Source organism: Eretmochelys imbricata, chromosome 3 (assembly GCF_965152235.1).
Source record: "Eretmochelys imbricata isolate rEreImb1 chromosome 3, rEreImb1.hap1, whole genome shotgun sequence".
In the NCBI taxonomy this organism is placed as follows: Eukaryota; Metazoa; Chordata; order Testudines; family Cheloniidae; genus Eretmochelys; species Eretmochelys imbricata.
In genome coordinates, this window is record NC_135574.1 from 118,957,174 (window position 1) to 118,969,362 (window position 12,189).

The following is a 12,189-nucleotide window of genomic DNA, read 5'->3' on the forward strand; positions in this document are numbered from 1 at the left end:
CTGTGTGTTACTAGTTCAAAGGTAAGCAGAGCTATGGAAAGCTCTAACAAGCACTCATTTGGTGGAAATATGTTTGGATTGAAGAGGTTTGGCTGGAAGAGACATCAATAACAGGCCCTCTTCAAGAATAGAAATGGTCAGTTGACAATGGCTATGACTAGAAGAGGATAGGGAATAACAGGGCACGGTGTTTAGAGTACAGCTAAATCTGGACACTTTCATCTCTGCTAAACCACATTGTGGGGATCCTTCTGTAAAACAACCACGCATAGATACTGGGTTTCTAAAACAAGAGTAACATGTTATTTCATTTCCTTCGAAAGCATAGGTCACATATGTTTCCACTGCAGAGAGCTTGTAACTGAATGAGTCAGTTAAAAGTGGCTGGGGTGGGGGGGGGAGGAGGAGGGAAGAGAACTATGCACAGTAAAATGGCATGAATATATGAATTAATTACACATACAGTCAGATGATGGATTAATATATTTCTTTTCAATATAAACAGAAGGGGATGGAGGACTCCTTGTATTCTATCCATTTCTCTTTCTGGTATCTTGAGGGGTGAGAAGAGAGATGTCTTATTTCTTCATTTCAGAGGAAGACCTCACTGGCTGTACCATTTAAATAAGCGTGGGAATATTGAGGAAGAGTCAGAGTATTCCACTCTGTGTTATCCCATGGGGGGGAATTGAGCTGTATTTCTACTAAGTTGGGTGTGATGGGAAAAGAAATTGCAAAGCACTTGAGCAATCCAGGGAAATGTGCGGTTTTATATATTTCTTTAAACATCTTCTCAGTCAAATCTCCCTTCCTCTCTTTTCCTTTCTTATGCTGTTTGTTGGTTGGTTGATTTTGTTGTTGTTGTTGTTGTTTTTAAGTAAGATTGTGTTCCAGAAAAGTTAGTACTTAAATTTGAAGAAAAAGGTAAAACGCGTTGACTTGGGTAATGTTCAGGATTCTTTAGGAAATGTTTGTAAAGTAATCTGAGTATGTAAAGTGTTGGGTTAAATACTAAGTATTACTGTCCCTTTTGTAGCCATGAAAGACTCCAAATGAAAGCAGAGGTGTTGGTGCTTTGGTGTAATCATGTGTTTGAGCTGCCCTGTCCAGTACAGTGGATACTTGGTATATTTAGTATGTTTACACTTATATATTTTTGGTGGGCAACTATTAATCTTTCAGTGTTTTACAGTCTGGGAGTCAAACCCCACCTTTCATATACTGAATACAGTCCACAGGACCACAAGGAATACTCTGCATCATAGAGAAACACAAACGGGGAGGCGGGGGAGAGTTCTGAGCCTGCACTCGTGTTTATGCATGCAGCAGCTAGAATATGGACCAACAGGGGGAGAAAGTTCCAGAAAATTGAAACACTGTTTGGAAAGCAAAAAGAAACTTTGTGGACACAGAGCTCTACTAGGGTAAAAAGGGACTTCTGAAAGAGAAAGGAAAGATTCCTAAAGTCCTAGCATCATCGGTCACCACAGGCACATCTGTATTGTAAATTCAAACTATGGTTAGGAGCAGAACCTTTAGGAGCAGGGCTCCAATGAAAAAATTTTGATGCTGGAATTACAGAAGGATGAAAACTCTGAGGATATAAAATGAGCAAAAATAAAAGGAATTTATATAAGAAAAGAATTTATATGAGTTTCTTTAACCCTAGGCATCTCTTCAGTGCACAAAACATTTTTGAACATCAGTTGTTAATCCTTTAGATGAGTGTGTTTCTATATTCATATTACCCTATGCATTTATATGGCTATCAGTCTGGAAAATACCAGTGTTCTAGGGGTTAATAGAAATTCTGACTCATGTCCGGTGTTGCTCACATTATTTGACTACCTAAAGAATTTTCCAGCAGGCAACTTGCTAAATGGAAACATCAGATGAAAAGTTTTATGTTTTTCTCTGTGTTTGTTGTTTTGTTTAGGAAACTACTCCAGACCGCCAACATACAGTGGGGTGACTAACACAAGTTACAGTGGCCCAGGACCCGGCATGGGTATAAATGCCAATAGTCAGATGCATGGACAGGGGCCAAGCCAGCCATGTGGTACCATGCCCCTAGGACGGATGCCATCAGCTGGGATGCAAAGCAGACCATTTCCTGGAAACATGGGCAGTATGACCCCCAATTCTCCTGGCATGTCTCTGCAGGGAGGCCCTGGGATGGGCCCACCCATGCCAACTGTGAACCGTAAGGCACAGGAGGCAGCTGCTGCAGTGATGCAGGCTGCTGCAAACTCCGCTCAGAGCAGGTATGAATCCAAGTGAAAGGATTTTAAACAAGTAGAAACTTGGTATTATTTCAGAAGCTTCTAAAGTAACAGTTACGTAGATGTGTGTGTTGATCTATGTATGCTCTAGTGATATGTCCTATACGTATAGGGGTAACAAAGAATGTGAAAGAACAATCTTTAAATGTAAGGGAAAGCACAGTACAGCTATATGTTGTGTGAACCAGCCTTACAAGGAGAGGACTTGCCATTTACAATATGATTCCTGGCACTATAGGCTGTTAGAACAGGAAATCCCACAGGCTATGGTGACATCAAGAGCCAAAAACAAGCTCTTACAACTTAAAATGGAGAATTTTAATATTTGAATTGGAACCCTGTAGCTAGCTTAGGGCCAGATTGTGTCCCTGGCTGTGTGCCTGTGCTGGGGAGTAATGGGGCACAAGGCTCTCCTTACTTTCCTGTGCTTCCTATCCATATTGTCGGTAACAGCACTAGGGGAGAGCCATTTCTATGAGGCCATTACTCTCACTCCCAAGCAGGCATGCAGGCAGGGATGGGGAGTGGGGTGGAGCCTTGTCTCCTCCCTAACACACTGGCCAGTAGAGGTGAGCTGACATGGAACGAGAAGCAAGCTGTACCAAGTATAAACTGTAGGAAATTACTTCCACCCACCTGCAAGGGGAGAACTGGGGACTACTAGACTGTGACTCTGAGTCGCAATCTGGTTTCTTGTCTGCTCCTGAAGGACTACAGCGCGGCTACACACTGCTACTTGTTCATGGCTTGTGGCAAAGCCACAGATTAGCCCTCGGGTATTTTTAAGTTGCCTAAGTGCTTATAGTGAAGTCGTTTTTTTCTCAGAACATCTTCATATAAGGAATGTGCATGTTTCACTGAATTGAAACAAATAGCGACTGATACTTTTATTCTGTTTCACCACAAAAAAGGAGGTTCGTTATATCTGAGGTTACGACAAGCTCATTCCCCTCTTATGTGTATGAAGGTTTTTATGCATGTGTATATTAAGCGCACGTAAGCGCACAAACGAAGGCACAGATGCATGTATAGGTCTTTATAAAATTCTAGTATACATTCTACAGCGGTATTTGGCAGTTGGAGGTGCAGGTAATTCTAAGACACAATGTCAAAAGGAAATAGGAAGCTAATGCGTTTAGATACATGTTGCTTTCTTGTTTGGTGCTTTTTGAGTGCAGGTGGCTCCTACTGTTAAGTGTTAGTAAAACTTTTAAAACGATAATAAATGCATTGTTTTCACATTCCCTTTTAGTAAAATAAATCACATTCCCTTTCAGCAAAATAGCCTAGACCCTTGCAGAGGTCTGTGGACCAGCAGGCTCTGGTTGGCTTGATTGTTTTCACGGACCTATTGAGTAAGATTTACAAAGTCTGGTTCTGTCTGTCTGGTTTAGGATATTATCTGATAGGTCAGGCTAGAAGGAATAAATTAGCCAATATTGCAACTACAGGACCATTTTCTTTGTAATAGTACAAGTGGGTAGACAAAGAAAAAATCATGTTTGTTCGTTTTTTTTAATTAAAAGGAAAATAATTGATTGTAGTAAATGGAAAGTATATGGTGGTGATTTGCCTTATACTTTGAATATAGTGCCTGGTGTTTGATTAAAAACTAAGATAATTAATTCCTGCTCCTACCTAACTCCTCCCTCCCGAATCAGTTTGGTAGACCTGCTTTCAGTTTCTAGCTTTGCCTGGTCAAAAATGCACCATTCCAAAGCCTTTTCATCACGTTGCCAATTCGAGTGATCCAACACCTGTAGGGAGGACTATGCAGTTGTCAAGTCTTTACCGCAAAAGGAACATTTACAAGCTACAAATTGGGTGAAACCTGTCAACCCTTTCTTATTCCGAAGGGTTGGAAGCATGACATTTCTCTCCTTGATCCCAGGTTAAGTGTATGGGAGACAGCATTATTGCTTTTGGCCTTAATTCTGCAGGCCCTCCATACTTATATATGGAAGGAATGTAGTTGACAGGGTGATTCATACTTGTGATACAGAACAAATCCAAAGAAGCTGTTCTTTTGTTCTGCTTTAGGCCACCATACATTAGGTCGCCTGCTTATCCCAGCCAGTCTGGGGCTGGCGGACGCCCCATGTTTTCTTCACAGCACCCCAACTATGGCAGCGCTCAGGCTCCCATGATGCACCAGCCTGACCAGTACGGGTAGGTAGCAATGTAAACTGGACTTGCTGTGGGACCTTAGCAGTTTTTTTTTAATGTTTATGAACATGCCATCTGGCTACTGAAGGAATACAAAAATCAAGTGAAAGAATTACAAATATTTGCATCATAGAGGGGGTTTTGGTTCTTTTATTTTTGTTTTTACTAACTCTACTGTGACAATATGATGAAAATCTGCATGTCACTCACACACACACACCCTGCATGGCTTTTGGCATGGCTCTGTTTCCTTCATGCCTGAGAGGGAAATGAAGAACTTCATTACTGAAAAAGAATGAAAACCACCCCACCACACACTCCAGGCATCATTTCTCCCCCATTGTTGTTGTTGTTTTGTTTAGGAACGTTGCTTTCATGACTGTGATGTTGTAATTGTTGGCATTACTACCACTTCAGGGAGCTACTCTCACATAATACAACAGCCCCTTTTTGACAGGAGACTTATTTTAAAAGTGATGACAAGATTCATTAATAGGACTTACAAAAGGTTCCATTACGTCATGACTGAGAGAGTGTGTGTTTGAAAGATATCTGCTAGTCCCTCAGTACCGAGAAGTTTTAAACATGCTGCAGTGTCCATGCTGCAGTGTCCAAGTGTCAGCTTGAAACATGCCTAATGTTTTTCCATCAGAATTCTTCATGCTGTCATTTCTGCAGCATTGTTACAAATCACAGCATCGAGGGTGAGGGAAAGGGCAGGAAATATGTACAAACCTACTTCCAGCACAGTCTTTGACCTTCCACAGTGCCAGGCTTCATCTTAGTTTCAGGTGTCATGGAATTCCCTCTGTGACATTATCTCTATTACTGACCAATAGGAAGTCTCGAGACCCATGTTGCCAGTGTCTTCTTCCCAGTCATCAGCAAGTTTCAGTTTCAGGTTTCCATGAGCTGTATATTGTTTATATAGCCCCCCACACACAAGAGGTTGAGAAACTCCAGAAAAGAAGGTTGAGAAACTACTATAAGAATCAGTATCGGTTCTCTTTATTGAAAATGGTAGAAGCTGCAAAATAGCAAAACTTGCCTCCGCTCCTCACTCCCCTGCCATTTGCTGGAATTGGAAAGATGTACCCTGGGATATGCCAAAATACATGAACACTGTGCAGCCTGTTTCCATGTATGTCTTGAGTTTGTAGGATAGATTTGTGGGGTTCAGGGATTATTTGATCTTTATAATTGTGAAAGGTATTCTTGTATGTAGAGTTAAAAGGAAACAAAATGAGCAGGTTGTAGTTATCCAGCGGTCTGTTTGTATAGGTAGGTTGTGGTAGCCTTCAAGGTCAGCTCCTAAATCAGTAGCAACATATCAATTGGGGAGAGACATTTATCTAGTGCTAATCCACAGGATCTGTCCTTTATGAACTCAGGAATCCCATTTAGATATAGAAAGCTAGTTTGGCTGTGGCTTGCCAAGCCACATTAAGCAGCTGTGTAAAATGAATTTAAATGGCATGCATCAGAGTAAAATCACTTCCACTGGGGCAGAAAATCAGTGTTACCTAACCAGAGCTGGATGATCACGATGTGAGGTGCTCAGGGAGTTATACCTAGTCCTCTTCCTCACTACAGAGCACCACCTTTTTAATTAAAAAAAACGGTAAAGAAAGATTAAAAGAGAAAGAGATGGTTGAGGAATGTTCTAGGTGTGTGTCACACAGTTTGCATGAGCGTTTGACCTGACCTTGCAACCTGCCCTGTATTATCATTGGATTATGTCCTGCAGCCTACAGAATGCTTACTTTTCCTATGAAATGAAACCTTATGATGTGTCAGTCCCTGTCATTTACTCAGCCTAGTGTTTCCTGAATGAAAACTGAGATGCTGGAGTTAAAGGAAGGAGAGATCTGTCCAAGCCCTTTCTCACTAGCAGCAGTCATGATTTTAGGAATCCACCTAGCCCAGAATGTTTCTGTTTGGCCTACATAACAACTTACAAAATAACTCTCTAGTACTATATACAGTTATTCCCCCTGCCTTCAGGAAAGTAATAGGGAGGGATTACAAAGAAATATCTTCCTTTTATATCTCGGTTGGCTTCAGAAAACAGGTTACTATCATGATAGGAATTCTGCATTAAGAATATGATTACATGCTCGGTGAAATCAATGGAAAGACTACCATTGACCTCAATGGGCTTTGGATCAGGCTCCAAAGGATTGGGGAGCTGGGAGTGCTGAATGCCTTTGAGGAAGAGAGTGCTCTGAAGAGTTACATCTCTTTCTCAAGTTACAATGTTAAAAGACCTGCTAGTGTGGAGTATGTTCAGGTGTGTGCAGATCTGTGCAGTTGTTATAAATGGATTCAATTAACTCACTATAAAAATGAACTTACATCTTTAGACTTTCTCAACTGGATGCACATGCGAGAGTGTAAAAAGGCAACAAATAAATTTTCATGTGTCTGCTAAATTTGTGTTCCTCAATTTGTGGGTGCCCAACTTGAGATACCTACGGACGGATTATCACAGGTGCTCAGTACCCATGACTCCCATTGACTTCTGCTGGAGAAGTAGGTACTCAGCACTCACAAATTGAACCCCACTTGTTTGAAGTTTGGCACCCAAAATTAGTGCAGGGTTTTGACAAGTGTCAGAAGCACTTTCAGAGTATCCCTGTTGTCAACTATGTCATTCTGAGTAAATCTGCCTTGTTGGGAAATGTGTTAACTTATAAATTCATGATACGATTTTTTTGTTCAGACTATTCGGATCGAGCAAGAGGTTCAATTATTTGCATTTAGAGGAATTTTTTAAAATGATAATCATTTATTGAATTGAGCATTTGGGAGCTATTTATAACCTCTGGTCATTTAAAAACTGCTGTTTATACATATACTAAGAGAGAGCTGGTTAATTTCCTCCTTTCCATCACCCCAGCTGGTGTCTACAGGACATAAGGCAGATGGTTTATTTTAAGAGTTACATAGGAAACTAAAGTGATATGGTTTCTTTGATCATCCCAACAGAGACCAGAAGTGCCACAGCAGTAGGGCAATATGTGGTCTTACATTGGGTTGATATGCCCTCTACACGCTTTAAAATGTGGTTCTACTCCAAAGCTGCCTAGGGGTCACCAACAGCATGAATTGGACACAGTGGAGTTACACAGGTATAACAGATGGCTTAATATTGCCTGCAGGCTCTTTGCTGATGATGCAGAAGAAGGAAAGGGCCCAGATGAAATCTCAGGTCCCAGGCTGAGTTTTTAGGGCTGGCAGTCACAACAAGCCTGTGCTTAATTTTACTTGTAAAAGGTGCAATTTTGATTTGGAAATCATTGAGACACAATAAACATGGAACCACAAAATGCTATTCTTAGAATCATTTGTCAGACTAGAACTTAAATAGATTCCAAGGTCAGAAGGGACAATTGTGATCATCTCATCTCACCTCCTGTATACCACAGGCCGTGAAACTTCCCTAAAATAATTCCTAGAGCAGATTTTTTTAGAAAAACATGCAATCATGAATTTAAAATTGCCACTGTTGGAGAGTCCACTATGACGGTTGGTTGTTCCAGTGGTTAATTACTCTCACTGCTAAATATTTGTGCCTTATTTCCAGTCTGAATTTGTCTAGCTTCAACTTCCAGCCATTGGATCGTGTTATATCTTTCTCTGCTAGATTGAATAGCCCACTGTTAAATATTTGTTCCCTATGTAGGTTCTTATAGACTGCAATCAACTTAATCTTTTAGCCTTCTTTTTTAAGCTAAATTGATTGAGCTCTTTGAGACTATCACTACAAGCCATGTTTCTTCTTTGAGTAGTGTCCCTATGGGTGCTTCATTTCAGGTACACATACACCTCTCGAGCCCTGGATTGGAGATTTTCTGTTAGCAATGTCTGCTTGGGGCGCGCTTGCACTCTGTACAGCTTCATCCTTCTCTGTAATGGTATATAGGGCTGGGCAGGCAAACCACCTTCAGTTCCTTCTCTAACCACCTCGGTCTGAGATGGAGTTCTGGCGTGTCTGCCTCTTATGTTCCTCAGCATGGTTTGTAGTTGTTTAGTTAGTTTAGGTGTTTCTAGTTAAAGTTGTTGTTAGTATGGAATTAGTTAGCTAGCTGTCAGAGGTTTCTGTTTTTCTTCTCCCCCATTTTATCTGAGGAGCTTATTTGGCCTGGTTGGGCATGCCTGTAGAGCCCTACGTGGATACACAATTTATATCCATGGATGCGGGTATCCACGAATATAAAGTGGATATCCGCAGAGCTGCGGGGCTCTAGCAACAACAAGCAAGACCAGCAGGGCCATGACCAGCAACCAGGGCAGGAACCGCAGTGGCAAAAGCAGCAGCATGTCGGGCCACCACATGCAGGAGCCAGTGCCCAGCCTAGGCAGCTCCTCCAGCATGGCTGTAGCGACCCCAGCCCTGCCCACTGCAGCAGGCACCAGGCTCACCAGCAGCTGTCCCTGGTCACACTACTGTGTGCAAGGGACAAACACCCTTCCCTATCCCTCTTCAGGGATCCTTCTCACGAAAGCCTGCTACATCAGGAGATAAACCATCTCCTCAGCATAGAAGCCATAGAGCCAGTGCTGACACATCTAAAAGACAAAGGCTTCTGCTGTCACTACTTTTTGATATCAAAGAAGATCCATACTACACGTCAAGAGCGCTCAACAAATTTATCCAGGTGCTGAAGTTCACAGTGGTCACTTTGTCAACAGTTATTCCAGCATTAGAGAAAAGAGATTGGTTCTCAACACTCGACCTCCAAGATGTGTACTTCCACATTTCGTTTTTACCAAGTCACAGATGTTACCTCAGGTTCACACTAGGCCAAGACCACTACCAGTACAGAGTACTCCCTTTTTCGCTTTCATCAGTCCCCAGGATATTCTCCAAGGTCCTCTCAGGTAGTGGCGTCCCTCTTACGCTCTCAAGGCATCGTGATTTATCCTTACCTGGACGACTGCCTTCTCAGGGCATGTTCCTTCACAAAAGCCCAGAGAATCATTCAGATCACACTGAACCTGTTCCTGTATCTGGGCCCTAGAAATCAACGCACAAAAATCGATGTTAACACCAATACAGAGGCTGGAATTCATAAGAGTCTACCTCGACTCCATCCAGGCGAAGGGGCTCCTCCCACATCACAGATTTCTCAGGCTCGCCACACTGTTAGAGACGGTGCAGTCCAGCCCTCAGATGTCTGCCAGACACTGCCACCAGCTTCTGGGGCATATGGCAGCGGACACATCAGTTATAGCTCATGCCAGACTCTGCATGAGATCCTTCCAAGTGTGGTATGGTTTGGTTCGGTTTACAGGCCGAACAGAGACAAAATAAGCAAACTACTATCGATGCCCACCAGATCAAACAATCCTTGTACTGGTGGAAGAACGCAGATGACGTCTCTATGGGAATCCCATTTGTTCAGCCTTCCCCTTCATTACTCCTGACCACCTATGCATTCCTCATAGGATGGAGCACAGTAGCAGATCGCAGACTCACCGCCGCGGTGCCTTCTGCTGGCCGGTGTCTCGCCTGCCTCAGGCCCCGTGTCCCTCCCGGACCCCGGTGCCATTTATCTCGGGGTTCTGCCCCAGAAGTACCCCCACACTCTGGGTCTCCCCTCCCAGGGGAACCCCCAACCCTCTAAGCCCGCCTTGCCTCAGTGTCTACTGCCAGTCATCATCTAGCCCCCTTTCCCTGGGGCAGGCTGCAGTCTATAATGGCCACTCATCATTGGCAAGGGGGTAGGGCCTGCTGCCTTTGCCTATCCCTGGACTTCCCCTCTGCAGCCCCAGTCCCTTTCGTAGGCCTTCAACAAGGCCTGCAGCCTGGGAGTTTACCAGGCTGGAGCCCCCCAGCTCCCTTTGCCCTTCCCCAGCACTGCTCTGCTTCAGATACCTTGCTCCCAGGCAGCTAGCCCTTCCCACTCCAGGGCTAGAGTGAGTCTCCTCTGTCTCCTGGCCCCACAGCCTTTTTATCAGGGCCAGCTGTGGCCTGATTAAGCCAGCCACATCTGGGGCCAACTACCTCACCAGCCTCCCTCAGCTGCTCTTAATCCCTTTTACCTTGGAGTGGGGCAGCCACCCCACTACAAGCACGCATCTCAGTGATCTCACAGTGCATGGCAGATGGTCTCCATCCAAGACATACCTTCACACCAACCTGCTCGAACTCAGAGCAGTCAAAAATGTGTGTGCCCTTTTCCTCCTGTTGATCAAAACACGCACACAAATGTCATGATAGATAATGTGGCCTGCGTGTATTACATAAACTGACAAGGAGAAGTCAGATCATCTTCCGTTTGCATGGAAGCACTAAAGCTGTGGAACTGGTGCATTTCCCACAATGACATCATATCAGCAACCTACCTACTGGGAGTATGCAACATGATAGCGGACAGTCTAAGCCGCAAATTCCCACATGACCACAAATGCAAAATAGATTTGGTTGTCCTCCGTGACATTTTCCTACAATGGTGGATACCAACAATAGACCTGTTCACTACTTACTAGAACAAGAAATGTCCATTTACTGCCCCAGAGTGGGGATCGGGCAATACTCCACGCGAGACACTCTCCTCCTTCCATGGGACCAGAGTCTTCTTTACGCCTTTCCCCCATTCCCTGAAAAGAGAAAAAGCAAACATCATACTGATTGCTCCCACCTGGCCCAGACAGACATGGTACCCTTACCTGTCACAACAGGCACTACGTCCACCGATGACTGTTACTTTCACTCCCTACCTGCTGTTGCAGAACAAGAGACACGCTCTCCATCCCAACCTGCGGATTCTGTGACTCAGAGCCTGGCTTCTTCATGGTTCCAGCACATAGAGACATCTTGCTCTGAGGAGGTACAGGAGGTGCTATGACACTGTAGAAAAGGGGCTACTCTCGAAAAGTGGAAAAGATTTCAAATCTGGTGTCAGCTTACAGGTGTCACCCCGAATACAGCCACCCTACCAGTAGTCCTGGACTACCTGTTGACTCTCAAGAAATCGGGTCTCTCTATTAGCTCGTTAAAGGCTCACCTAGCAGCAGTTGCAACCTTCCACTAGTCAGTAGAAGGATACTCAATCTTCTCCCATCCGACTATGAAGAGGCTCCTCAAGGGCATAGTGAACTTCTTTCCTCGACCCAGACTTCCCAGTCCTCAGTGGGATCTTAACCTAATGTTAAAAGGATGGACTAGATTGCCATGTGAGGCCATGGCCACTTGTTCTTTAACACACCTTTCCATGAAGATGGTGTTCCTGATTGCCATCACCTCAGCAAGAAAGATAGGGGAGATAGTGGCTCTGATGGCGCATCCCCCTTCACTGTGTTCTTCCCCAACAAAGTCACTCTTAGACCACATCTGAAATTCACTCCCAATGTGACTTCCGCATTCCATATAGATCAGCTTATTCAGCTTCCAATCTTTTATCCCAAACGTCATCAGGATAATAGGGATGCCATCCTTCATACGCTGGATGTGAGGAGAGCCTTGAACTTGTATTTAGATGGGACAGGAGCTTTGAGAAAATCTCTGAGACTTCCTCTTCATTGCAGATAGGTCAAAAGGTACAGTGATTTCAGCTCAGTGACTCTCGAAATGGGTCTCAAACTGTATCAGCTCTGTTACCAGATGCGTAATGTAGCATCCCCGTCTTCAATATGCAGGCACTCTACAAGATCAGTCTCCACTTCCATCGCCTTCTCCAAGGGCATCCCTGTATCAGAAATCTGCAGGGCGGCTCCATGGGCATCTGCACATACC

The 12,189-nt window shown here is 43.9% G+C and overlaps 1 protein-coding gene across 8 annotated transcripts in view; it reads left to right on the plus strand.

Annotated features, from left to right (window-relative positions):
- ARID1B (AT-rich interaction domain 1B) overlaps positions 1-12,189 on the plus strand; it is a 403,429-nt gene that overhangs the window by 319,901 nt on the left and 71,339 nt on the right. For 4 of the 8 annotated variants that reach the window (XM_077813245.1, XM_077813244.1, XM_077813255.1 and 1 more), the window contains 2 exons: positions 1,937-2,264; positions 4,323-4,451. In XM_077813245.1, coding sequence (XP_077669371.1) covers positions 1,937-2,264; positions 4,323-4,451 — 457 coding nt within the window. The remainder of the gene's footprint in view (positions 1-1,936; positions 2,265-4,322; positions 4,452-12,189) is intronic. The other 4 variants (XM_077813247.1, XM_077813249.1, XM_077813248.1 and 1 more) reach the window with 1 other exon arrangement.